The sequence below is a fragment of the Elgaria multicarinata genome, chromosome 16, assembly GCF_023053635.1.
Source record: "Elgaria multicarinata webbii isolate HBS135686 ecotype San Diego chromosome 16, rElgMul1.1.pri, whole genome shotgun sequence".
NCBI classification, from domain to species: domain Eukaryota; kingdom Metazoa; phylum Chordata; class Lepidosauria; order Squamata; family Anguidae; genus Elgaria; species Elgaria multicarinata.
In genome coordinates, this window is record NC_086186.1 from 3,537,101 (window position 1) to 3,564,888 (window position 27,788).

Sequence of the window (27,788 nt, forward strand, 5' to 3'; positions counted from 1 at the left end):
GTTTTGGTCGCGCCGGAGCCCCAAGTCCGCCGGTTCGAGTCCCGCGCGGAGCACAACGAGGCACGCCCGGGTAACTGGAGAATCGAGGTATTTTCTCCACCGTCCTCATTTCCCTCATCCGATTTTGGGTTAATTATATATATATTAACGGGGCAGATGAGGGTGTTGAGCAATTAATGGATTGGTTGATTAATGAGTAATGTATTCAAAGCCTGGCCTTTGTGGGGGTGGGGGGTGGGGATATCAGTCCCACCCCAAAAAAAAACACCCTCCACACGCACCCCTCACACACCTCTTCCTCGCTGTGACGCACTTTACACATGCTCAGAGGCACCTCTTCCACTTTACACGTGCTCAGGGGCATCCTGCCACAGGGCACGGGAACAAAGAAGAGGTGCCTCTGAGCATGTGTAAAGGGCGCAGTGACCGTTTCCCCCATCCTGCTGGGTGAACTTCGGTGGCTGGAGATCTCCGTGCTTCTAAAAACCACTAAGCAGCCTATGGGTTGCTCCTGTTTCTTGGTTTTTATGGCAAATTATTGCTATTATTATTGGTGTTATTTATTTATTTATTTATTTTCTATACTGCCCATTAGCCAAAGCTCTCTGGGCAGTTTACAACAGTTTATAAGACAATAAAATACAGCATTAAAAATACAGGATAAATAATGAAATATCCAAAAGTTAAACCAATTTAGACAGCTAAAAACCGTTTCAATGAAATACCTGAGCTGTTTAGATGACTGGCATAAATGCCCCATCGTGTGCCACGAAATGCCTGGAAACAGAGGGCAGAGCTGGCGCCAAAAGGAGGGCAATCTTGGCACCCACCGGTTGTACATATGTCAAATGTGCTACTCTCTGTCAACAGGTACTTCTAAATCCAGTGTGTTGCTTTTTATTTATTTCCTTTCTGTTGGTTTGTTTAATCCTGTTTTGGAAAACTAATAAGATCTTTTTAAAAAGAGAGAAATGGATCCGCATAGTTCTCAAGGTTTTCCTACGTGTGTGTGTGTGTGTGTGTGTGTGTGCATTCACACAGTATAGATAAAAAGGTATCAACTGAAGATAACCCTTCCTGCAACTGATGAAGTGGACAGATTTATTGTGGCATAAGTTTTCCCCTATCTGGTGCCTTGGACTACATCTCCCATTGTCCCCAGCCAGCACCCCCCATGCTGGGAGTTGCATCCCAACAACATCAGGACGACACCAGGTAAGGAACGCTCTGGGCTCCGTTCCACTTCATCAGAGGCATGAAAGATCTGGTCCATGAAAGCCACAAAACTCTTTATTGCTATTGCTGCAATGGAATTACCCAGCTTCTCAGGCTGGAGAATGTGGCTTCCAGGACCCTTACAACAGTTCGTAAGATTATAAAATACAGCATTAAAAATACAGGATAAAGAATTAAATATTTATCCTGCAGCAACTTCCTTTTCTTAAATGCAAGGAAATAAAATAGTTCCGACATAAAGATGGACTGCGCAACCCTGTGCATGATTTAAAAATTTGTAAATAAATTCTCATGGTTCGGTGGGCATTACTCCTCCAAGTATGTATGCACATTTATTTTATGTATTTATTTACTCCTATTATTTATATCCCACCCTTCATAAAAAAATCCAGAGTGGCTAATAACAATATTAAAAGCAACCAACAAGAAAATACGAGGAAATAAGCCTCTTACAAAATCAGTAAATAATCAACAGAGAAAATAAGAAATTAGCAGTTGTTCCAACAGTACTCCTTGAGACATTGACTAAGTGCTCATGAATCCCTGGGTGAACAAGCCTAAGGCTGGTGCCAAAATGTTAGTAAACTTGCTAGTAGGGAAAATGCAGCCTGATGGATTTATGGTGGCATATGTTTTTGTGAACTAGAGCCGTTTTCATCAAATGCAGGAAATGTCATCTTTAGTTAGCAAATTACACCATTTCCTGGAAGTAATCCCAATTGACTAGAGTGGGACTTACTTCTGAGTAGACACACATAGGATTGCACTGCCCAAAATGTAAACCATGGTTTCAAAAGGCCATGAAATACCGTCTGTATTACAAAGGATTTTTCCCTGTCATTGACAAAGCCAGAAGTTTGATCATGCCCTTTAGAATTCCAATAAGGGAAGGAGAAGGGTTGGTCATGTGTCTTTACAGAGGACAGTCCTCTGTTTAAAGGTGTCCTCTATTTGAAGAGCTGTCCAGTCCAAAGCCTGTTCAGGGTGCAACCCCATGCATGTGGGCATAAAATAAACCCTAGAACTCGCAGCTTCCCCAAGGCTGTGGGGCAGCCTGGGAGGTGCTGGTGTCGCCTTTAGGACGTGCTTAGGAACTTCCCATGGGCATCTGGCTGGACATTGGGGGAACAGGAGGCTGGATTAGATGGGCCATAAAGGACTAGATAACATCATGCTCTTGATGATGTCAAATACGAATGAAGCCTCCGTCACCAGCTAGGGAGCAAACAGTAGGAAAGGCCTGTTGCTTTCACAGCCTGCTTGCTGGAGGTATTTTGGCTGCCCACTGTTGGAAACCAAATACTGGGACTAAGTAGACCAGCTTTTCCCAACCTGATAGGATGTGTCGGATTCCAATTCCCATCATTCGCAGCCGACACAGAGAATGATGGGGGATGCAATCCAACATATCCAGGGGACGCCAGGCTGAGGAAGATTGAGATACACCTATGATCTGATCCAGCAGGGCTGTTCTTGTGTTTGCATGGTCCCGTTCCACCCTAAGTTGAAGGAAATGAGTTTCGCCGTGCCTGATGTTTCATTCAGATTTCTTTTCCCTGCCGCCTAACAGGAGAAATGGAGGAGTTGAGCCAAACTCTCGCCTGCAGCTTCGCGGTCTCCCAGGACCTCAACAGCACAGCGGCCCCCCACCCCCGGCTGGCGCAATACAAGTCCAAATACAGTTCCTTGGAACAGTCCGAGAGAAGACGCCGACTCCTTGAATTTCAGAAGACGTAAGGCGGGCCTCTAAATGGATTGTTTTTTATATAAGGATTGGAGTGATCCAATCTCTCTGTTGCCTGACTCTGAACTTTCTCCAGGATTCTCTCTGATTCTACATGGATTTTCTTTTTCGCCCTTTTCAGTTTAGCATTGCAGTTGGCCACCTGTGCGCCGAATGTTGCCCGGGGTGGGGTGGGGGGAGAGAAGTAGTTTTTTTATTTGGTTAACTTTTTTTTCTTCATGTGTGCCTGTGCAAGACTTCGAGTAACACAAAAGTCTTCACGAGGCATACACTGAGAGCCCAGAAGAAATGTATTTATTATTTAAAATAAGTCTATACTGCCCTTCGCCAGATCAGATTCTAGCATGGTGTACGCCACTATAAAGCTAAATCTTTTAGTACTGAAACAAAACACCAACTTCAAGCATCTGTAGTAAAAGACAGTAAATAATTTATTAATTAAAATGGCAAACAAAGCCATCTTGATCTGCCATCAGAAAGTTTGTAAAGTAGGTGTTACTAGGCATAACAAATGAAAACCGTCTAGAGCTTTGGTGAAAAGAATTGGTTGAATTACTCTTGAATCTCAAATGCAAGACTCATCCATTGAAGCAATTCACATATTCCAAGCTACTCATCAAATGACGAACATGCTTGTGTGAATTGGCCATGAATCCAGCATCGAAGCCCTTTGGATTTTCTTTCTTGGTTAAAGCGAAAAATAACTAATGTGCCTTCCTGTTTTTTCCCCCCATGTCAAGTAAGCGATTGGATTATATAAACCATGCTAGGAGGCTGGCAGAGGACGATTGGACAGGAACAGACGAGGAGGAGGAGGAGAAGATGAAGATGAAGGACGCTGCCAACAGAGACAGCGAAGACATGGAGGTGGAGACTGTGAAGAAACTGCCAAAGCGTTATGCCAACCAGGTGAGGGGAAGTTCGTAATAAAGGGCAGCTGCCTTTATTTTGATGCATTCGTATTTTCGTGAAAAGATGATATACTTGGTGAAAAGAAACTATACTTTCGCATACTTATGAATACGGAAGTGATTAATAATACTTCATAATAATTCCTCTCCATGGCTTGTCATCATAAAAAGTAAAAAAATCATCATATTGCAAAATATCTACAGTACATCACTGTTTTCCCCAGTTCAGAAAAGACTTCACAGCACATAGGTTTTACAGATGTCAACTGTATTCCTTTTGGGGATGGATTTTGTATTTGTAGTGGCTGCACAGAGGACGAAGGGCCATTGTGTATTGTTCTTTTAATTCTAAGGCTCTCCTAGAACGTAGTTTCTATCTTATTAAGTCTCTCAATGTACTGGGCTGGAAACAAATGGAGTGGCGTACTTAGATGGATAAGAATGTAGATCATATCGTGTTGCATTATTTGTAATGGTAGATAAGGAAAATTCAAGCAAGTATTGTGCAGAAAGTAACAGTGGACTGCAAAGGTGATTCTCTAATCTGAACAAGTTTAAGTAATTACTGGACTTTATTTTTACGAAGGATAGACTTTAGCTATGGCTTGCATGTTAAATGAGAACAGGGATGTTCAATTACTCACGTTTTTGTTTGAAATATTTTTAGTTTGGTATTGTTTGCAATGGCCAAATGCAACAAACAGCTTGCAGTGCAATTCTTTACATGTCTACTCAGAAGCCCCATTGAGTTCAGTAGGGCTTACTCTCAGGTAAGTGGACATAGGATTGCAGCCTTATTTATGAGCAATGTTCAGTACCAAGGCAGGAATGAAATAAGTATTAAATAAGACGAAATAAAACTAGATAATGTTGGGGAGGGTTTACTTAATGAGACTACATAAAAGCATAATAATGTGATTAATAAAACAAAGTAGCTAATAAGAAATAAACAAAATAATAATCAAGCCTTACATTTTATGTTCTCCAGCAATTCTAAGTTTCAGATCTTCATTGTAAGTTTTAAAATCATTATTTTAAAACTTACAATGAAGATCTGAAACTTAGAATCCAGCAAAATAGGACCCCCAAAAATAAGGAACCAGATGTTATATTAATATTATTGTGGTATATTAATGTAATATCATAGTATCATGATATTATATTAATATAAGTTATTATTAAATGCATTAGAATCACAAAAATAAAGCCAGGCTCTTTAACATCATATTAAACTCCCTCCAGACTTTAATAAAATATTCTGAGTTTCATACCATCTTTTAAATTGCAAGACATTTTAAGTTCAAAAGTAATTCATAGCTACCAGATTCCAGTGGCTCTTTCTCCTTCGTTGGTCCCCCCTAAAGGGAGGGAGAAATGGAAGCTCTGAATTCCCCGTTTTTGTTTTACATTGCTAAGAGGTGGGATGAAACTTGCCTTATTTGTTGGCCCTGTTTTCGGGGGGAAAGCAGCGGTCCTCTTTCGACATTTTCCGCTTGTCTTGTAAGCACGTCCCTTGTCATCAACAGGTGTTGTAGAGGCGGGTGTATTATTTTGGCTTCACCACCTGCTAAGCAAGGCCATTCTTATCAGTTAGCGAGAACTTCCTTCAATGACCAAGTACCAAGGTCTCTCACAAAGTACAAGTTGCAAAGATTTCACACAGCTGGATTATTTCTGCTCCTTGTCCATTTTATTTTGGAATAGCTGCTCTGAGGGTTTGCTGAATCCAATGGTTCTTCAGGACAAACAGGAAATTGGGACACATGAAGCTGCTTTATACTGAGTTGGTCCATCCAGATCAGTATCAATGGGCAGCCGCTCTTGAGGGTCTTAGGCAGAGATCTTTTCCAGCTGTATTCTTGAGGCACCAGGGATCTTCTACAATGCAGCACATGTGCTCTCCCACTCAGCTACAGCAAGGGTGAACAGACCTCAGGCTTGCAGGATCTATTTTACATGTGTGTGTGTTTTACTAGAACCCTGAGATCCACCAACTAGAGCCTGCTAAGCAAGAATTAAAGAATTCTGAGCCCAAGAACTTGCTTTAAGTACTGGGACTGAAAGGATCTGGCAGTCCTTCCACACAAAAGTTCCACTCCTGGTTACCCCAAGTGTTCTTTATTTCAGCAACATGCTTTCAGGCAGGTTGCAGGAAGGGAATCCTTTTGTGGCTGCTCTTGCTAAAAAAAATAAGGGGGGCGGGGAGAGGAGTCAGAAGCCCTTGCTGATCTGCAAATTGGCCAGAGATCTACTAGTGGTCCCAGATCCGCCTGCTGCTCACCCCTGAACTGTCATCCTTCCATAGCGTCTGTAGTCTTCCAAGGCTGGCTTTTAGGAAGTGAGGCAGCCTTTCCTCAAGCAGTGTACCCCAGATGCGTTGGAGTGCAGCTCCCATCGTTGCCAATGATGGGCGTTGCAGCCCAGCACTTCTGGAGGGCACCAGGTTGGGGAGAAGGCTGAAGTCAGATGTCTCAGGCTAGGGCTTGTGCAAGCTTCCCCGGGGGCTGCAAGTCACGCCATTTTCTTTCCCTGCCTCCGCAGCTGATGCTGTCTGAGTGGCTGATCGACGTCCCCCCGGATCTGGAGCCGGAGTGGCTCTTGGTGGTGTGTCCAACCGGGAAGAGGGCGCTTATCGTGGCCTCTAAGGTAAGAGAGTGTGGCCTGGGCCGCCACCCCTGCCAGCCAGCCAGCCCAGGAAAGCCCTTGTCTTGTTAGCTGACGGATCAGCTTCCTGTCGGGTTCTGAGAACTTGAAGGGGCTGATGCTGCTGTTTCCCCAGGAACAGGGCGCCTCCTTGCCCCCAGCATAGGTGTCTGAAGGCTTCTGCGTTCCAGGGCCCAGCTGCGACATAGGAACCGCCCAGAGAGCTTCGGCTATTGGGCGGTATAAAAATGTAATAAATAAATAAATAAACTCCTGACACTGCACAGCCTTCCTATCCCATTTACCTCCTCCAAACAAAGCTGCATTTTAACAGCAGCATTTTTTTTTAATATTCATTTTTGTAACTTTCCGAAGACAAACAAACAAAATGCATCAATTTAAATCTAGTTATTGACAAATTGCAAATTTAATACACTTAATGGGGTAATACACTTTTTAAAAATATGCACTTTTTAAAAATATATACACTTTTTAACTTTTTAAAAAAGTTAATACACTTTTTTAAAATATGGGGGGTGGACCATTAAGTGTACTAACAGTTTGTACTTTGTCAATAACTAGATTTAAATTGATGCATTTTGTTTGTTTGTCTTTGGAAAGTTACAGAAACGAATATTTAAAAAATGCTGCTCTGTTAAAATGCAGCTTTCAGAGAAAAATATATGTGGAATGCATTGGCTGCTTTAACAGAGAAGTACTCAAGTGTCAACCTTAAGCCTTTTCTTTATACTCTCTGGCCTCTTTAAGTATTTTAATATTTTCTGCAAACTTTATTTTCTGCTGTTTTAAACCTACAGTTTTTGTGTTTTTTAATTGTGAGTGTTGGCTTTCATGTTTTTTCTAAACTACCCTGGAATCTTTGATGAAGGGTGGCATAAAGGTCCTTTTAATAAGGAGGTGGAATGGGTTTTTTTTTCTGAAATGAAGGAATTTTCTTACTGGATATGAGTCCCTGTTTGGAAGGTCGCTTGAAGCCCTTTTCATCCTGCAAGGTATTTGGGGCTTTCAGGAGGCAGAGGAGGGCCACTTTTAACTAGTTCCTCTCAGCCTGTTTCAGCAACATCTGCAATATTATTTTTATTTTTGTTTGTTTGGAGGCTGAGATTTTTCATATAAGTTTTAATGGATTTTAGAATTCGAAACCCGCCTTCTTACTTGGGTTTCCATTGGGCTAGGAATGAATCATACACTCAGTGTGTGTTTATCATGTGCCTTGCTTTCGTAATGATTACTAGCCACTACAGTGGAATCCAAAATTTTGTCTAATCGTATCCATTTTTTAAAAAGCTGTTTAAGGCCACAACTATTGTCACATTTAATAGCAGTGAGTTAATGTTGCTGGAATTGATTAGTTTGGAGAGGTTGTTCATTTGTTACACACACACACACACACACACACACACACACTGAGTCAGGGGTCCTTCTCCGCAAGCCCCTGCCAAAGGAAGTGAGGCAGGTGGCTACCAGGAGGAGCAGGGCCTTCTCTGCTGTGGCACCCCGGCTGTGGAATGAGCTCCCTAAGGAGGTTCGCTTGGCTCCTACATTATATGCCTTTAGATGCCAGGTGAAGACCTTTTTATTCTCCCAGCATTTTAACAGTCTATAAATAAATTTTAACTTGATGTTTTATATTTGTAATTTTGCATTGCTGCTGTTTTTATCTGGTTGAGCTTTTATATTGTATTTTATATTATGGTTTTATACTTTGAATGTTTTTAATTTTTGTGAACTGCCCAGAGAGCTCCGGCTATTGGGCGGTATAGAAATGTAATAAATAAATAAATAAATAAACAGAATGTAAGCCTATGCAGCAGGGTCTTGCTATTTACTGTTTTACTCTGTACAGCACCATGTACATTGATGGTGCTATATAAATAAATAATAATAATAATAAACAAACACCACACCCAGCCAGAGTGCACAGTCCATTTTCTACTGTCGCAGTGCAGAAATTGCCGTGGCTTGCTCCATTTCCCCTTGCAGGGTTCCACTGCAGCTTACACCAAAAGCGGCTTCTGCGTCAACCGATTTCCTTCCCTCTTGCCTGGGGGCAACCGCCGCAATTCAACCACGGGGAAAGGTAATGCTTCTGTCCTTCCTGGACTTCTTTGCGATGTCTCAATGGGGAAAAGTGGTCGTTGGTACATTCACCTCCAGTCTCTGCTCTTGCACCGCTCCACTTTCCAACCCGCCCATATTGTTTGGGATGCCCCCTCATAAGAACATCAGAAGTGCCCTGAGGCTGGATCAGACCAAGGGTCCATCTAGTCCAGCACTCTGTTCACACAGGGGCCAACCAGCCGTCGGCCAGGGACCCACAAGGCAGCACATGGTGCAACAGCACCTTCCCACCCATGTTCCCCAGCAACTGGTGCACACAGGCTTCCTGCCTCGGATACTGGAGGTAGCACACAACCCTCCTCCTTGTCCTAGCAGGACAGTGCTTTGCAAAAGCAAGGGGCTAATGGGCGTTGAAGTCCAGTAAAATCTGGAGGGACAGACGTCCCCCATCCCTGCCCTAGAGGCTTTGAGCGGGGGTGGGGGAGAGAGAGACTTCCTCGGGTGGGGGGTAATAATGAAATACTGCATGCTGAGAAGATCCGATGCCAGCGACACGCCTGTGCTTCTCGGAACCGTTGAACATCCTGCTAAGTGCCTGCATGCGTTGCTCTCTTCGTGCAGACTACACAATCCTGGACTGCATCTTCAGCGAGGCCCAGCAGACGTACTACATCCTCGACGTGATGTGTTGGCGGGGGCACCCCGTGTACGACTGCCAGGTAACGCCCGCCTCTTCCTGCCACCTGTTTACCTCCCTGGTCGGTGTTTGGGTTTTGCCGTTGGAGCTGCACCCCTGCGGCTGGATCCCAGGTGTGGCAAGAGCCCCATCGCAGGGCTCTTTTCCAGCCAGTTTCTCTCTGGCAGTACAATCGTATACCTGTCTACTCAGAAGTAAGCCCCAATGACTTCAGTGGGTATATTCCCAGGTCAGTGTGTATAAGATTGCAGCCCTAATGTGGTTATATTTGCCAAAACTGCTTTTGGGATTGCCTATGTTTAACAAAACGAGATGTATGGTAGAGCGCTGGGCCGTTGGTTATCGATAGTCCCCAATGTGACTCTTTCTCTCTCTCAATCCCTCCCTCCTTTCTTCTGCAGACAGATTTCAGGTTCTACTGGCTGCACTCAAAAATGCAAGAGGAGGGGTCCCTGGGAGAGAAAAGCCGACTAAATCCAGTAAGTCATTTTTGAAGGCAAAAGGGCAAATGGTATAGATGGGTCTACTCCCAACTGGTGCCCTCCAGTTATTTTGGACTACAATTCCCAGCATTCCTGATGATTAGCTATGCTGACGGATGGGTTGGAAGCCCAAAGCATCTGGAGAACACCAGGTTGTGGAAAGAAGGCTGGCGACAATTAATTCAGTGAAGGATGGCTTGATCTTCCCATTACCTGCCGTTTCTGAATGTGGACGCATTCTCCTGGGGTGAAACACGGCCTCTGAGATGTAAGCTGAACCTTCCGGAAGATTAAATTGAGTACCACTCTGTCCTTAGGCGGGCTGCGTGTGGGGTATTAGCTGACCTCATTGTTGCTTTTAACCTTCCTGTTACAAATGCAGATGTAAACAGAAACTAGCTAGCTACCTTTTCCCCCAGGGACATATTTCCTGCTGGTGCTGAAGGGGGAGAAACAGCTGGCTACAGCGGAATCTACTTGCATTCTGTAAATGATAGGGGGCCTTCTACAATGTGACACGTTTTACTTTATTTATTGCATTTTTAGTTTTTGTATTGCTTCGGGGGACGGCGGAGAGGGAATGTTTTGTGAACATTTGGTATTCAGTTATCTCCGGAAAGCGATTATCCTTCACCCGGTATACTTCTTTTGCCAAAACCTGCTCATACATAGCTGGAATCAAGGCCAGAAGCTTTAATTTGACTCTCTTCCCCTCCCATCTCAAAAAAGGCAGCAGCCACAGAGTCTGCGCTACAATATCACAGGTGCTTCTCTTTGAGGCCTGGTGGTTGAGTACAGGGAGTGAAGGACCTGGCAATAGATGACCAAGAACAACGATGACCTTGCGAAACCCAGAAGGTTGGAGTGGTGCATATCGCCATGGTGCAAAAGCACAACAAAAAGGCAAAGTTTTGTGCCTGTTCCTAGGGAAAAGAAGCAGTGGAACGCATGGGCAGATGTTGCGAGAAGGAAAGTGCTTTCGCGGGATGCCTGCGTTTTCATGTGTCGGGACCATTTCACACCTTCCCTGGTGTGTTTCCGGAAGCAGGCTAAAACTTTTCTGTTCCGGTTGGCCTTTGTGGGGGTAGTCTGGACCTCTGTTTATGTGTTGTTTATATATTGGATTTTTTTGTTTAATTATTTGTATTTTAAATGTTTTTAGATATTTTAATATTGTAGCATGTTTATTTTTTAATTGTTGTATATCTCTATCTGTTTTAACTGTACATGTTTTAATTTGTAAAGCTGCCTTGTGTCCCAGTATTGGGGGGAAAGGCAGGATATACATATACTACTACTACTACTACTACTACTACTAATAATAATAATAATAATAATAATAATAATAATAATTTCAAAGTTAATATGAATAACATATAAAACACTCATTTCCCTCCAATTCTGGTGGTTTTATGTGTGTTTAGACTATTACATTTCTCTCCCTTTTTCCAAAAAAGAAAAGACTGCCCAGAGAAGGGAGGGGGAGCAAACTGTGTCTGGTTAGTGTCCCCGCTGACTCTTTTCGGTCCACTGGCAAGAGCCCCCTAGATGACTTCCTCTCCCCCCCTTCTCCTCCTCCTGGCAACCTGCTTGTTTGCCTGCCTGCCTCTTCCTCTGGGCCATACAACAGTGGCAGGAAGGAGGAGCAGGAGACGCCATGGCCTACTGGCTCCCTGGCTCTCTGCTTGTCAAGCAAGGAAGTGGGAGCCATGATGATTGAGGGGAGACAGGATAGCCCTCCAAAGACTTGAAAGGTTGTCACACAGAGGAGGGCCAGGATCTCTTCTCGATCCTCCCAGAGTGCAGGACACGGAATAACGGGCTCAAGTTAAAGGAAGCCAGATTCCAGCTGGACATCAGGAAAAACTTCCTGACTGTTAGAGCAGTACGACCATGGAACCAGTTCCCTAGGGAGGTGGTGGGCTCTCCCACCCTAGAGGCATCCAAGAGGCAGCTGGACAACCATGTGTCAGGGATGCTTTATGGTGGATTCCTGCATTGTTCAGTGGTATGCTTATCTTGACCCTGTAAAAGGACTGACATAAGGGTCACGGACGATCGTCCAAGTAATAGTTGCGTGAAAGGATGGATAAGGGCTTTTCTTGCCTCCTGATAGAAGCTGCAGTTGAATAGTACATGGGAGATAGATTCCACCTCCTTATTGTTACAGGGGCAGCATCTATCTGATAGTGGGACTTTCCCAAATCTGCCCTCCATTACCCTAGAAGGCATAGCATTGAGCCTTGCTAGGGAAAATGCCTGCCTATATTTGGGTATAGATAACCAGCTTAAATACAGAGGTACACTATTTTGGTTGTGATCCCGTAGCCCCAAGGCATACAGGGAACATGGGCCCCGTGCAGCTTGCTGTGGTTCCTGAGTATCAATATCCAGGAGTCTCTGCTTAATGATCCTTTTGGCGCTACCCAGGTCCAGGGATAACAGGTGGTCTTGGGATAGCCCTATGGTGGTAAGTTTTAGCTGAACTGCTTTCACTCATGGAGATTTATAAGAGTCCGTCCAGACCATGGAGGTGAGCGAATTAGGGACAGGACTTAAATTGCAACGCAGCCAGAAATAGAGTGTATGTATCCACCCTATACATTTTAGGGTACTCAACCCAACTTCCAGATTTAAGACTGCACTAGCAACACATCTTGGGACTCCAAATATTAGCCTTAGAAAGGAAGATTGGACACCTTCCAGTGAATTCTTATAAAGAGGAAGCCATATCGGGGCACCAAATAGAAATTGGGACATCCCCTTTGCTTTATAGACCTGAGTGGCGGCTGGAATGTATTGCCCACCCCTGGAGAGAAAAAAATGAGAAAGTGCCCCAATTAAGTTCTCTGCCCTAGCTTTAGCATATTTATGAACAAGTTGCTAAATTTCTTAATCACGCAACCCTTACCAGATCAGTTATGGTGGCAGGATTTTCCTTTGCTTCTAGCACAGAACTTTAAGGAGGCTCATGTAATCATACTCCGTTTTAATTTCATGTATTTTAAATATTTATTATGTGTTTTTATATGTTTTATTTGTTTTATTGGTCTGTTGGTCTGTAATAAAAGGAATTGAAATTGATTGGCCAAAACCTGCAGGAGCTTCTGCAAACGCCAGCCAAGTGCACAGCCAACTTTGCCCTTGCCCCTTGCAGGGAATGAGGAGCAGGACTTCCTTTTGTTTCTAGCACAGAACTTTAAGGAGGCTTCATGCAATCATACTCTGTTTTAATTCCATGTATTTTAAATGTTTTCATATGTTTTATTGGTCTGTTGACTGTAATAAAAAGAATTGATTCCTGCATTGAGCAGGGGGTTGGACTCGATGGCCTTGTAGGCCCTTCCAACTCTGCTATTCTATGATTCTATGAAGATGAGGAGCAAAAGCAGCAAAGTGTGACAAGGGCAGTGAGAAGGTTGACTCAGTGAGGGAGGGGAGGGGCCCATGGAGGGTGTCTTGCCCCAGGGCTTTCCGAAACCAGCCATGTCACAACTGACGCTGACCTCCTCCCCTTTCTCAGTTTAGGTTTGTTGGCCTGGAGAGTTATTCCTGTACACCAGAAAGCCTGTGTAAGGCTCTGGCCACGGACTTCCCCTTTGAGGTAAGTGGCCACCTGCTGCTCCCAGAACCCCGATGCATTCCACTCCGCGGCTTGCTTTCTAGCGGAGAAGATGGCGCCTGCCTATTGAGTAAGAGCCCCATGAGAATGGGGCTGGGTTCCGGCTGGCAGCGCTGCCTCTGCACTTACTTGGGAAATGCTTCCAAACGTCCTGATCACTGGGGCACAAGGGACTTTGTTTGTGTTCCTTTTTCCTTGACAGACACGTCATTCTTTATACTCCAGAAATACATTTTTCAATCCGTTCCCGGAACAGCAGGCCAGCCTCCTGCTTGCTGCTATGGGGTCATTTGGTGAATAGGGCCTACTCCCATGCCACCCTTCCTTTTATCCGTCATCTGGGGGAGTGAGATAGGGATGCATTTTCCGGGCAAAGGGCGGGCTTCTGGGGTGGTCCCCAGGCTGCCGTACAGGCTGCCTTGGGGAATCCCGGTGTGTTGCTGCCCCTTACCATGGGAGGAAGCCCCTGTCCGTGTCCTGGCAGAGGAAAGGGAGCCTGCTAGACTCAGAAGCCTGGTTTATATGGAACTGAGAACGAGCCTTAGGCCCATGCTCTCCTTCCTCTGGCTTTTTGTGCTCCTTGATGGAACATTTCTGGGGTTCGTTAAAGCCACCGTTTCCCCTTACATCCGGAGTAGGGAGCTGTGGTTTAAGCTAGGAAATCAAATCACGGATTAAACCTCCGTTTCCTGGTTCGAATGCAAAGGGAAACTGTGGTTTAACACACCCCTGGGGTTTTCCATTTTGCCCTGTGAGAAAAGGGAGCATGGAGCGCACAGGCACAGCGCTCATTCCGGCAAACGCAGCTTATTGGTCTGAGATAGTTACGACTGAACTGGGCTAAAATTTCAATTCGGAGATCACACCAAGCCGTAGTTCATGCTAATGAGAGTTTAGGGCCCACGCGGTAGTTTGAGCTTCCAAATGTACCACAGGCAAATTGTGGCTTAGATCTCTGGAGCTGGAGCCGTGACTGTAACTGGTTTGGCAGGATGTCTGAGTGGTCAAACCATAGTTGTGGCTGCGGCTCTGCTTCCAGACAGCGGTGCCCCGTAGAGATGGAAATGCTGAGCAAGTGGGGAAATGGAAGCAGATACGTAGCCCCAAATCACGGTTTCTTTCTATGTTTGGAAGCTCAAACCGTGGTTTTGGTTCTCAACCCAATGAGCACAAAGCCATAGAATTTGGTGTAACGTTGCAATCGACAAAACCATGGTTTGCAATCCAGAGATCAGAAAACTTAATTTGAAGTGAACTTGCAAACTATTGTTTGTGCCGACTGTATGGTTTGGATGCGTGAATGTACAAGCTATGTACCTAGAATGAACCATGATTTGCTGGCTCATTTCAAACCAGGGCTTCCACTTTCTAGTCTTAGGGTTGATGGCAAGCCATAGTTTGTTGATTCAGACATCACACTGAGTCGTAATTACGTTTCCTTTGGAGTCATGTCTAAATTGAGCCACCATGACGGTTTAACTTTTCAAGGAACACTTCAAGACCTTTGACAGCACACTAGCATTCCTGGTGCACAGCTTGGTGATCACTGGCTTACACACTAGGAGACCCACAATAGATCGTGGGTCATCTCCACTGAAATGGGGAAGCCTTTCGGCTAAGATACTGGGTTGAGTTTTCCACCTCTGCCTTAGGTTGGCCTTGTAGGCTCACCAGTCAAAGCCTGACATCCAGAACTAGATGTCCAACTCACCAGTCAACTCACCAGTCAAAGCCTGACATCCAGAACTAGAGCATCCCAACATCTTCTTTGTTTGAAGACCCTGCATGAGGGGGAAAAACCCCACCCCTCTAGGAAGTGGGTTCCTTTGTCGAACTACTTTTACTGTCGATGAGCGTTTCCTAATCTTCAGCCAACAGCTACCCTCCTATAACTTGAGACAGTGAGATCTGGTCCTAACGGATGGGGCAGCCAAGAGCTTGGGCTGCAGGGCAAACCTAGGGTGACCATATGAAAAGGAGGACCGGGCTCCTGTATCTTTAACAGTTGTATTGAAAAGGAAATTTCAGCAGGTGTCATTTGTATATATAGGGAACCTGGGGAAGTTCCCTCTTCATCACATCAGTTAAAGCTGCAGGAGCCCTGCCCTCTTTTAAATCTGGTCACTCTAGTATAGCTCCTGCAGCTTTAACTGTGGTGATGAAGAGGGAATTTCACCAGGTTCTCCATATATACAAATTATACCTGCTGACATTCCCTTTTCTATGCAACTGTTAAAGATACAGGAGCCCTGTCCTCCTTTTCATATGGTCACCCTAGCAAACACATAAATTGAATGACTGAAACAAATCTCCGGATGGGGCAATAATGGCAGAGGCCCGAAAGGTTGCCGATGGAATTGGAAGAAGTTGCCTTTCCTTTTTCATGGGGACCTGCGGTGTGGCAACAGAGCATAATGTGTACTCCGTACTGAACATGGATAGCAGTCGCCACCCTCAAAGTGGTTCTTTGTGGCGGTGGTCGTGGTCGTCCTCTGGAAGCACCCATTCGTTCCACCGGACCAAACTTTTCCAGTACTTCAGTGTAAAATAGACCCTTCCGTGCCCATATTCAAGATTCGCTATTGAGACAGGGAAGATCCCCCAAACTCTGAACCTGCAGCGGACGAGGGCCGTGTCCACACAGCGTTCACATGAAGATGGTGGCCGGGCCGCAGGCCCCCAAATAGATCTAGCTTTGCTGCTTTTGATTAGGCCAGTATAGCGGGGGCTGGATTTGAGCATCCGGTACTTGGCAGGATGCAGCTCTTTGAGCAGTCTTGGGAGCGAGGGAGGCGCCGGGGTCACAGGAAGGAGCAGCAGGGCCCCCTCCATTTCAACTGAAGTAAAGCCGTGTCAACAGAACTTGCCAATGCAAGGCTACCTTGCCCACGTGCACATGTGTGTGTGTGTTTTAAGAAAAATCGAGACTCCATTCCCCCTTGTTTAACTTTAGCCACGCTGAACTCGGTTTGGGAGCAAAGTCTCCTGTAGTAATGGCTTGTTTTGGTAATAGAAGGCTGCGGCGGACCTGGGCTCACCTATTCGAGTTACTTATTAATGTTGGTCCAGTGCAGACCTCGCTGTTTCCACTTCCTCCTAGGGCTGATGCACTTCTTCCTGTATCAGGGGAACATGGAAAGTGGCTTTTATATTGAGTCCTAAGTGCCTAAGTGTGCTGCTGGATGAGACCAGAGGGCTATCAAGCTTCCCCTGGTGGCCAGCCAGGTGCCTCCATGTGGAGGACATGAGTGCAAAAGCACCCTCCATTCATGGTCCCCTGCATACCCCTCCGTCCAGACCGTTGGTCCGTATAACCCGGTATTGTCGAAACTGACTGGCTGTAGTTCCGTAAGGTTTCAGGCAGGAGCCTTTCCCATCCCTCTCTAGAAATGCCAAGGATTGGCCCAAGACCTTTTAACATTCAAAGGATGGGCTCTACTTTACCTATGGTTCAGTGTTGCATCTGAGCCCACACTGAGAGCCAGTGTGATGTAGTGGCTAGAGTGCTGGACTGGGATCCTGGAGATCCGGGTTCTAGTCCCCACTCAGCCATGGAAACCCACGGGGTGACTTTGGGCCAGTCACAGACTCCCAGTCCAACCTACCTCACAGGGTGGTTGTTGTGAGGATAACATGGAGCGGAGGAGGAGGATTATGTACGCCGCCTTGGGTTCCTTAAGGAGGAAAAAAGGTGGGATATAAATGTAATAAATAATAGTAAGTTCGCCCTAACCAAAGTTAGCTTCTATACCTGGATTGGAAACTGATTTCAGTCTTTCGAAGGTACCTGTGGTTGGGCTGGAATGCTGAATTCATTGGTGGGGGGAGGGAGGAGGGCTGTGCAACGCTGCAGGGCATTCCCCGTTACTCATGGATCTTATGGTGCAATCCTGCACATGTCTACTCAGAAGTGAGCCCCATTGTTTTCAAGGGAGCTTACTCCCAGGTCAATGTGCCTAGGATTTCAGCCTGAAGGCGCAATCCTATGCATGTTTAGACAGGAAAAAAGTCCCACATTTCCCAGCAATTCCCAGAAATGCTGGGAGTTGTGTGACTTTTCTCTGGATTGTGCCATTAGTCACTTCACTTGGATAACTAAGGATACGACCCTATTGCTTATGCCCTCGGTGATCAGAAGTCCTCGAATTCGGAGGCGTCCAATTATCCAATGCAAGGCGAGAGGAGCAGCAAAGGTGATCGCTGCCTCCCCACCCTCCCACCCCACAGACTTCGCTAGACAGGCTTTAGCGAGAACGCTTCGGAGGGGGTGGCAAGGAAGTTGGAGAAGGCTCAGGATAACTCGGATCCCGGCCTCCGGTCCACTCCACTCCCACCAGAACGCCCCCTTTCCTCCTTCTCCGAGATTGAGTTTCTGAGGCAGCCGGTGCAGTTCTCTCCATGGTGGCTGCAAGGGGGAGAGGTCTGGGGTTGGATGTCTGACCCCTCCATTCCGAGGTACGAGCACTGTCTCTGACCCCAGAGGGGTTTTCCCAGCCCCCCTGGGGTCCCTGGCATGCTGTCCCGGGGACTCTAGGGTCACTCTGTTTAGGGAATTTCTCAAACCCAGGCTTTGAATGTTTTAGCAGTCACGCACTCTTTCTTCCTAGGGATCCTTGGGACTTGTAGTTCTGTGAGGGAGCAGGCAGCGCATTTGATCTTTAACAGCATTCTTGGCACCTGCCGCAACCTAGAATTCCCTAGAAAGTTTGCAGGAAATAATCACTCAAAACAATTTAAGTGTCCGTGACAGATAGTACATCCTTAGAATTTCAAACAAATTGTATTTCTGCTAAGGATTCGCCGGCAGAGTTACAGATCTGTAGTCTCAAAACTAGCCTGTGCATTGGCTCAGTTTCTGCTTGACGAGGAGACTTGTGTAACTCTGAGTTTTGGCCAGTGTTGTCAACTTCATTATTTCTTTCTAGAAACTGAACATTTTGAACCATTGGGGAAGGCGTTATGAATACCGGCGTAGGTCTAGCACCTAAAAAGATTGTGCAAACGCTTGTCAGCTCGAGCTGTGATTATGGTTTGAATAATCATGTTGCAGTTTCCACTAGAGGGAGTCCAACCAGCCTTGGCCACGTCCACGTTGGTGGCCTGTTGTAGGAGCTGTGTGGTGTCTTACTGGTGTGCTTCAAATGTGAGTGAACCCGGGATGGCTTGCCAATTCGCTCCGATGCCTCAAAAAGAGAGAGCCCTGGCTTCCTTCTTGGCTAGAAAGACGCGTATACCTGAGAAGAGAGAGGCAGGGCCGTGGTGGGGAAACTTGCCGGAGGAAACTGTGCAAGAGTGCACAGGTCAACTGTGTAGTTCTTCTGCCAAAGGGCAGGGCCTTTTAGGGGTAAGGCAGTCTCTACAGCTTTCGCAGCCGAATCTCTGCCCCACTCTTTTCCGCTCTCATATCCCGATAGACCCCGGCCTCTGGACTGTTACTCATAAAGGCTAAACAGAGCCTCCATGTGTAGAGGCAGTCTTCCCCTGAATACCTGTCACTGGGAGATCAACAACAGGAGAGGGACCACCATGCTCATGTCCTGCTTGGGGATACTGGAGGTAGGTGGCTGGGCCATTGATTTAAAAGGTTTCTAAAATTCGCTAAAATTGGTTCCAGAGCGGTTTATGCCAGGGCTGAGCAGAAAGTGGATCTGGATCTATTGGTATACAGAATAACGGGCTCAAGTTAAAGGAAGCCAGATTCCAGCTGGACATCAGGAAAAACTCCCCGACTGTTAGAGCAGTACGGCAATGGAACCAGTTACCTAGGGAGGTTGTGGGCTCTCCCATCCTAGAGGCCTTCAAGAGGCAGCTGGACAACCATCTGTCAGGGATGCTTTAGGGTGGATTCCTGCATTGAGCAAGGGGTTGGACTCGATGGCCTTGTAGGCCCCTTCCAACTCTGTTATTCTATGATTCTATGATCTCTGGGTGACTTTCAGTAGATCAGCAAATATTTCTGATTCCCAGTTGTTTAATTAGAGCAGCAACAAGAGGGCTTCTTTCCCAGAATTGTACTGCAGAAATGACAAGAGCTTGGGGTAACCAGGAGTGGGTTTTTGTGTAGAAGTACTGTGAGATCCGTTCCGTTCTGGTACTCAAAACAAATTCCTGGGCTCCGTGTCCTTGTCGTTGTAAGTGTACGTTGTGGCAAAATGGAGGCTGGTTGGGTTTTATTAAAGGTTGGATTGAATACAGTTTGGGTTCAACAGATTATACGCACACACACATGTACGTGTGTGTGCGCATGTGTGTGTGCACTTGGGAAAATAGAAGTGTTGCTTATTCTAAAAGAAGTACTACTCTTTTGATTGGTTGTGGTGTTGATGGAATTCCTGTGAATGGGGCCTGCTTTCCTGAGATGCGATTGGACAACGTGGGGTTCCCCCCCCCCTCAGATGGTATTGGGCAGTGAAGTTCGGTAGCTGACAGTTGAAGGGAGGGAGACGTTAGGACACTTCGAAGCTGGCGCTTGACAAAAAAGGAAGGAAGAGGTCTTTAGCCCTCCTCACGCATTTTAAAGGTGTTGTTTCCAGTATCCGAGGCAGTAAGCCTATATGCACCAGGTGCTGGGGAACATAGGCGGGAGGGTGCTGTTGCACCCGTGTCCTGCTTGTGGGTCCCTGGTCGATAGCCAGTTGGCCACCGTGTGACCAGAGTGCTGAACTAGATGGACCCCGGTCGGATCCAGCCTCAGGGCTCTTCGGATGTTCTTAGTCTCTACATGCAAGGAGGGGAAGCACATGCCAGCTCCGTCCCCATCGCTCTCGTTCCCCTCTACACGCGGAGGGCAATTGTGTGCAGAACAGCCTCGCGTGTTCCTGGAAGCTCTCCACACAGGGATTTGCATCACACATCCGTGGATATAGGCGGTTCTCCTCTGTGCGCAGTTGCCCTCCGCATGTAAAAGCCGTGGCTGCCTCCTTTGCTTTCTGGTCAGCATGGCTCCCGCCTCCCTTTTCAGGGCAGAATGGTAGAGAGGGACCTGCAGGACCAGCTGCTTTTGCGTTGCACCTTGGAGGGCCTTCTCTGCTGTGGCACCCCGGCTATGGAATGAGCCCTCTAGAGAGGTTCACCTGGCACCTATGTTAAACTCTTCGACGGCAGGTGAAGACCTTTTTATTTCCCCAGTATTTTAACAGTTTATCATCTTAGTCTTTTAACTTTGCTGTTTGTTCCCTGCCTCGATTAAAATGGAGAGGCGGGTAAGAAATAAGATGATGATGATGATGATGATGATGTTGTTGTTGTACAGGGTGATGAGAATGATGACCGGGAGGAGGGGGGGGCTAGAGTGTGCACCTTCACCTTCCCCTCCTCACAAGTAGCGACTACAGGCTTTGGAACACTGCTCCAGTTTGATTATTCTCTTGCCCTTGTGAGAAAGATAAAAGTCATTTAAAAGGAAACTCAAGCACACTGTTGCATATCTGGCGTGGCTCAGATGAATTCAGTTCCCATGAATTCGAAGCCCCTCTCACCAACTGGAACGCGGCTCCCGAGCGCATCTCCAAAGAATTTGGCCTTGAGGCCGAAAGCGGTCCAACACCCCTGACGTACGTGGCACCTAGATGCAGGAGTTACACGCCGAGCTACAGCTGCAGAAATTCCCTGTGCTACACTGCCATTATGGTGGAGGAGGAGGAGGAGGAGGCCTGTCCTCTCCTGCATCTGGCCGCCCTGCACCCTTAATTTGAGGCCTGAAGACTGGCTGCCTGCACAGCAAACTGCTGCTGCAATTCCTTCCTGGTCAAGTCCTAGCCTTTACGCAGACGGTAACTTTAGCCGCTTCCTGATCAGGCTGGCGTCACTGCCATGACTCAGTGGCAAGGAGACAGACAGTGCATTAAATAAACACGAGCAGCTCAGGAAGATGGGATAATTTGGGCTCCCGGAAGGGGAGAGGCCAAGACCGAAGGCGGAATCCTTCAGGTATCCCGACACGGTTACTATCCTGGGGGTTTTCCCTACGCACCGTCACCTTGGAGGCACGGAGCGGGATGCCTTGCGCTAATCCCTTCCTTTTAGAAGGTCCAAATTTGGGGGTGGGGGGAGCGGAGAGGTGTCTCCCCGCCCTCTTTTTCTGTTTTTGCAAAACGCTATTTTTACTGGCTTGGGAGAAGAAAGGTTTTGCCCCATCTGAGGAGGTTTTTCTATTTTTAAATCTGCTTCATGAGCACAGACCTCTTCCGTGGATTTTGTAGCATTTCAAGCGTGAATCATTTTTAACTTCTGCCGGGCAGCTGCATCTGTCTATTGCAGCAAAAACAACGGAGAGTCTTGGGCACCATAAATTCAAACAACTTTAGTCTGGCATAAGCGTTTGTGGACTCTAGCCCAGTCCGTCAGGTGCATGGAGTCTGATGGGAATTGTAGTCCAACACATAAGAACAGAAGAAGAGCCCTGCAGATTAGACCGAGGGTCCATCTAGTCCAGCACTCTGTTCACACAATGGCTGTTGACCAGGAACCCACAAGCAGGACATGGTGCAACAGCACCCTCCCACCAATGTTCCCCAACAACTGGTGTATACAGGCTTACTGCCTCTGATAGTGGAGGCAGGGAGGCACCAGGTTAGGAGGAGGCTGGTTAAAGATGGAGCTGTTTCAACCTGAGTGATTCAGTCCGTGAATTCTTGTTTGGATTTTTAGCTTTTAAGCAGCAACAAAAGGGCTGTGTGCATTTGTGTTTCGCCTCCGTGGTTGTTGCGAACGTGCCAGACGGCAGACAAGATGTCTGATTGAATTACCCTGTTTGGATCTCGTTTTCATGAGTTTTTTATATACTACTAAATGAAGCTTTGCGTTCTGCAAGGAATGATACGTGTTGCTGGAAAGTTGTCAGAGTCCCATTTTAAAGGTGTGAAGGGGGCTGTGGAACTCCCGGGGCCCCACCTCATATCCGGCAGCAAAATGTTGCAGTGTGGAATGTTCCTGTTCAGGGTGCCAGCCATGACCTGTTCTGGGATACTCCATTCCACGCTACGTGGTTGATAAGCCACCCTGCAGAAAATGTCCTGGGTTCAGACAACATGCTAAGAACAAGTCAAGAACAAGCCACGCTCAGCCACTGAGTGTGGGTTAGCGTGCTGTACGAAGCCACTTGCATAAGACAAAATGGCCAGCTGCAGTTTGAGAGTAGTCAGGCTTGGGAGTGACTCATCGTTCCACGAAGGAGAAACAGGGATTGTGTGAGCCCAGGGCTCATTGTCATTATTCCAAACCACAGTTTAGGATTACATCTGTGAACCGCCCAGAGAGCTTTGGCTATTGGGCGGTATAAAATCGTTATAAATAAATAAATAAAATAAATAAATCTGAACATCCTCATTGAGCCCCTGTGTTCAGGAGGAGATGCACAGACATCCCTTTCTTTAGCTTTTTCTCGTAACTGAGGTGTCTGGGATTATGTATTTGCCAAATTTACAATATTTCAGGGCTCTAAGGCAGGCAGGCAGGTGTGCAGGCCTTCCCCAACCTCGCGCCCTCTGAGTGTGCTAAACCACAACTCCATTGTCCCCAGCCAGCATGAGCCTGGCTGGCCGGGAGTGATGGGGACTGTAGTCCCAACACAGGGCTGTTCCCTCAGGAGCATCTCAGGCCTTTGTGATCCCTTAAAGCAGTCTTCCGAAATCTGGTGCCTTCCAGGTGTGTTGGGACTACAACCAGCCGTGCTGGTGGGGCAGGCTGAGAACTGCAGTCCCTGCACATCTGGAGGGCTCCAGGTTGGGGAAGGCCGCCTTCGAGGCTCTGCCTGTACGCAATCCCAGCTTCAGTCCTTGGCAAGGAAGTGGGACCGGAAGATATCTCTCCTTGGCACGGTGGGAAGCTGCATTTTGTCAAGGTTAACCGTACTCCGCTTAGAGGTATCGATCAAAGCGGCGGCGCTTCCGTTTTCTAAACACTTCCATCCATCGCTCCACCCAGAACGTTTAAGGATGCTGCCTCTGCCTGGCCCGTCGGGAAGTGGGAGGCCTCCTCACTTGCGAGAGATGCAGGCAGAGAGCCTCGGAGTCACTGATATCCCTCCAAGCCCTCCGGGTCTTTGTCATCTCACTCCCACTCCGCTCCGCAAGGCACATGGCGCACACACACCCCATCCTCCTAATCTCCTTCCCAACCCCCGGCTTCTGCTTCTTTTTCCATAGTCATCATTTCCTTGCTCTCAGAAATTGCCTTTTAAAAAGCCCAGGTCAATTTAGCTGAAAGCAGTCAAGGCTCAAATCTTAGGGAACCTCACAGCGGGGTCTCTGTAAATCTCTGCTGCTCCTGCACCTCCCCCGGGAGTCAGCCAGGAAGAGTAACAGAAAAATCTTTTTTTACTGCGTGGCAGGAGACAGAAGTGGAAAGCAACTATTTGGGGTGGGGGTGGGGTGGGAGTCAGAATAGCAACCAGCTGCAGTATTGCAGAGAGAGGAAATGAGGGAAGGAGAGGAGAGCCCTGGGATTTCTTCAGGGTTTCTCCAGCCTGCTCAAGCAGGAACGTCTTTGCGAAGCCATTTGGAGGCACCGTCTCTCATGTCAGTCACTGTTGTGCATCCATACCGACTCTTATTTATTTTATTTATTTATTTAAAACATTTCTATCCCGCCCTATATCACTAAGATCTCAGGGCAGCGTACAGATAAAAACATACAGTATAAAACAATAAATATACACAGTTAAAAACAAATTAAACCATAATCCAAGTTAAAACAATATATAATTTAAAAGCAATAGATGCAGTTAAAACAGTTAAAACAATGTGCCAGTGAGTTTAGCCATCAAAGGCTTTGTTAAAAAGCCATGTTTTTACTTGGCGTCGAAATGCAGTCAATGTTGGCACCAATCGGGCCTCCAAGGGGAGGGCATTCCACAGTCGGGGTGCCACCACAGAGAAAGCCCTCTCCCTTGTCCCATCTATATGTTGCATTGGTGGGATGCGGAGAAGGGATCCTCCGCTAACCCACACTCCTCCTCTTGCCGGCATAGCAGTGATCTGGGCTTCCTGGAACCTTTTCCTCAACCTCTATATGGACTGGGATCTCAATCTCAAAAATATTTTCCAATAACAAAAGTATTTGAGTTGAAATACTTGATTTTTCTTTAGTGTGTGGGGTGGGGAACCATTCCATAAAGCACGTTCTGCTAAAGCTCCCAAGATTATATTCAGACCAATGCAAAGGTTGCCTTGCATTTTTCTTCCTCTTGGAATACTTATAAATATTTGAAGACATGACAATATCTATTTCCCTTACATAGTTTAAATTTCAAGAGGGGAAAAACCTTCTGCACACTAGGTGGGTTCATATGTCACGCTGAGCAACCCTGCCCAGAAGTTATGGAGTGTGGGTTGTTCTCCCGTTCCTTCCCCTTCAGTGCTCCAGGCGGTATCCCAGGGCCCTTCATGGCAGAACCTGTCTGGTCTCCCACTGCCCAGAACGAACTGCTACCACGTTTCATTCCCGAGCTTTTAATTTATTTACTTTTCTGTGCCTCAAAAATGCGCAAATGGGGGTCACAGTTATTTTTAATCTTTTAAGCCCCTGAAAATTGCACAACTATGTTCATAATTTTAGTATTATTTTCTGTCTTTTGCAAGTGCACAGTTCCATGTGTAGTCCTGCCTTGTCAATTTCCTTGTAACTTTCAGCTGTCAAAGGGAGCAAGATGCAGTAGATAACCTATAAGGAAATTGACAAGGTGAGACTGCATGTAGGCACATTTGCACACACTTGACAGTGACAGTCTTGGGCTGCCTAGGACTCAACCTGCTGCTTAGCCGTTGTGGTTCTTCTGTTAAGGGAACAGGTTAAAAAATGCAATTTTATAAACTAAAATATAATGTTAAAAGTAACATACACAGAGCATTTCACATGTACAATAATACAACAAAACAATCAAACTGCTAGACGGAAAATGCTTCATCAATTGACTTCATCAATTTGGCCAGACGCGTTTCGACTCTTGGGGCGTTACTAGACGAGGCTCTAGCGCGCGTTACCTTCCGCAGTCACGTCGAGGCTTCCAGATGACGTTCACGAGGATCCGCCGTTATCCCGCGGTGAAGCCTCTTTCTCCCGACTTTAAAAAAGTGAGTTTTAGGGCGCCTTTTCCTGCTGTCCCGCGGTAATTCGGAGTACGTGTGGGAGGATGTGAGGTCACTGCGGTCCGCACTGGGCAGGAAAAGGCGTACTAAGGGGGAGTGGTCAGCGGCTTCGGTCAAGCCGCCTCCGCCATTTGCGCGCAGTCCGCCAGCTGGGGCAGCGCGGCGGAGCGGCTTTTTTTTTTTATTTCCCCAGTGACAGTTTGCGCAGGAACGGAGGACCGGAAAAGTGGCTGGTGACTCCTTGCGGTGGGCAGCTACCGTGGCCGCATAATGGCGGTGCTGTACGCTGCCTGTTAGTGTGGGTACCAGGCTGGCAGAGGGCAGAGCTGTTTGTGGGCTGCTGCCATGGCTACGGCCAGATGTGGGTTGGCTCCTTGGGATGGGGCAGAGGGCACAGAGGCGATCATCGCCGCCGACACCTCAGAGGCATGATGGGAGATGTAGGCACAGAGTGGCCATGCAGACGATTGACCTCGGGTCATATGACACCCGCCACGACCCCCATCAGGAAGTGAGCGCATCAATGTTGACCCTCAACAGCACCAGCAGCACTTCGGCTGGCACTGGCACTGCCGCCGCTGCCGCCGCCAGGGCCGGCGGCGGCATCGCTGACGGCTGCGCAAGTTTGCGGTCTTTCGGACGTGCGCAAACCGTGCAGCGAGCGAAAAAAAAAGCCGCGGCAATCAGGCCGGTGTGGCTGCGCAACCGTTCTCGCGGCGGCAGCAGCACAACCGGCGCAAACTTCCGCCACAAATCGAAGGCAGGTGTGGATGATGAGGCGTCACGGCTGAACGGGAAAAGCCGCTTTCACCGCTCCTCAACGACGGAACACCCGGTACGTCTAGCAACGCCCTTGGTCTTCCTGAATGGGCAGTGGCCAAGCTGATTAGTACCGTGTGCTAATTTTTCTTGGGACTGACTTAAAAGTTCCAAACAATATAGATGATCAGATGTCTATATTGTTTGGAACTTTTAAGTCAGTCCCGAGAAAAATTAGCCCACGGTACTAATCAGCTTGGCACACTGGCTATTGAGGAAGACCAAGAGTCGAAACGCATCTGGCCAAATTGATTATGTCTAGTGAGCATTTTCTGTCTAGAAGTTTGATTGTTTTGTCATATTACTGTACATGTGAAATGCTCTGTGTATGTTACTTTTAACATTATATTTTAGTTTATAAAATTGCATTTTTTAACCTGTTCCCTTAACTTCCTTGCTTTCATTTATATTGTGTTAGGTTAAGGCTATCACCTTTTTGTTGCAGTTGTTCTTCTGTTACCTTTACAGGTAGATGGGTTCCTCTTCTATCACAAGCAAAGCCACTACAACCCCGGCAGCACTCCGCTAGTGGGTTGGCTCCGTCCCTACATGGTATCGGACATCCTGGGCATAACCGTGCCAGCTTGTCCGCTAACGACCAAACCAGACTACGCTGGGCACCAGTTGCAACAAATCATTGAGCATAAAAGGAGTAAAAAACAAGCCACTGAAGAGGATTCCTCCGACGGCAACAGCACCGTGGCTGTCCAAGATGGCCGGTACGAATTGGAACACTTATCCACGCCTAAAGTGGAGGGATCAGCTTCAGTCTCAAGGGATACTGCAAGCCAGATGGAAAATTGAGTAAATAGCACAGTGTGATAACATCCTGGTGGAGGGCGACTCCATAGGCCCAGATGGGGCCTCCATTTTTGCACACGATGGTGAGGGAAGAAGGCGAAATTAACAGGGGCAGCAGGTCTGTTTTAAAGTGCTTTTAATGGCAGGGTGTCAGATTTCGGCGTGCTTTTACAAGTATTAGGTCAAAGCCTGAGATTAAAATCTTTAAAAGCCAAAGGCTGAGTTGGTTAATAAACCATGGAGCAATTTGTGAAGCCCTCCTATGCGGGTTCCTGCTGGTAAATCATGCCATTCTAATCAGTAACCGCTCTTGTGCCTGACGGTTTTGGGTACCTCAAAGCTGCCAGGTTTCACAGGAAATCTGGTTCAAAGTTTTAAAAGAAGTGTTCGGTTAAAGAAGAAGAAAAATGACAACGTTGACTTGGCCATGTCTTGCCTTCCTTCATGTTAAAGTAGATCGCTCCGACCAAAAGAAAGAGAAAGAAAAAACCCTTCTATTCATAAGCCGTCTTACTTACCCTCAGAAAGGCAGGTGTGCTTTCTGTCTATTCCTGTCACATTTGTGGAGCCTGTGAAACAATACGGGGATTGTTTTCTTATGTGTAGGTTTTAGAGTCACTGAATAAAGACCTTCTGAGAGATCTAGAACGACTCCGGTGTCTTAT

General features: G+C 46.8%; 1 protein-coding gene across 2 annotated transcripts; it reads left to right on the forward strand.

The window, feature by feature from the left end:
- SNUPN (snurportin 1) lies at window positions 1-27,771 on the forward strand. Of its 2 annotated transcripts, none has more exons than XM_063142893.1 (9): window positions 1-87; window positions 2,807-2,969; window positions 3,721-3,889; window positions 6,433-6,537; window positions 8,539-8,635; window positions 9,238-9,335; window positions 9,715-9,792; window positions 13,319-13,399; window positions 26,791-27,771. In XM_063142893.1, the coding sequence occupies exons 2-9, from the start codon at window positions 2,812-2,814 to the stop codon at window positions 27,124-27,126; spliced, it is 1,122 nt and encodes a 373-aa protein (XP_062998963.1). In that variant the 5' UTR covers window positions 1-87; window positions 2,807-2,811; the 3' UTR covers window positions 27,127-27,771. The 2 variants fall into 2 exon arrangements, with proteins under 2 accessions (XP_062998963.1, XP_062998964.1); XM_063142894.1 differs by having other exon boundaries at window positions 13,324-13,399; window positions 26,791-26,880.
- The last annotated feature ends 17 nt before the right edge of the window (window positions 27,772-27,788 follow it).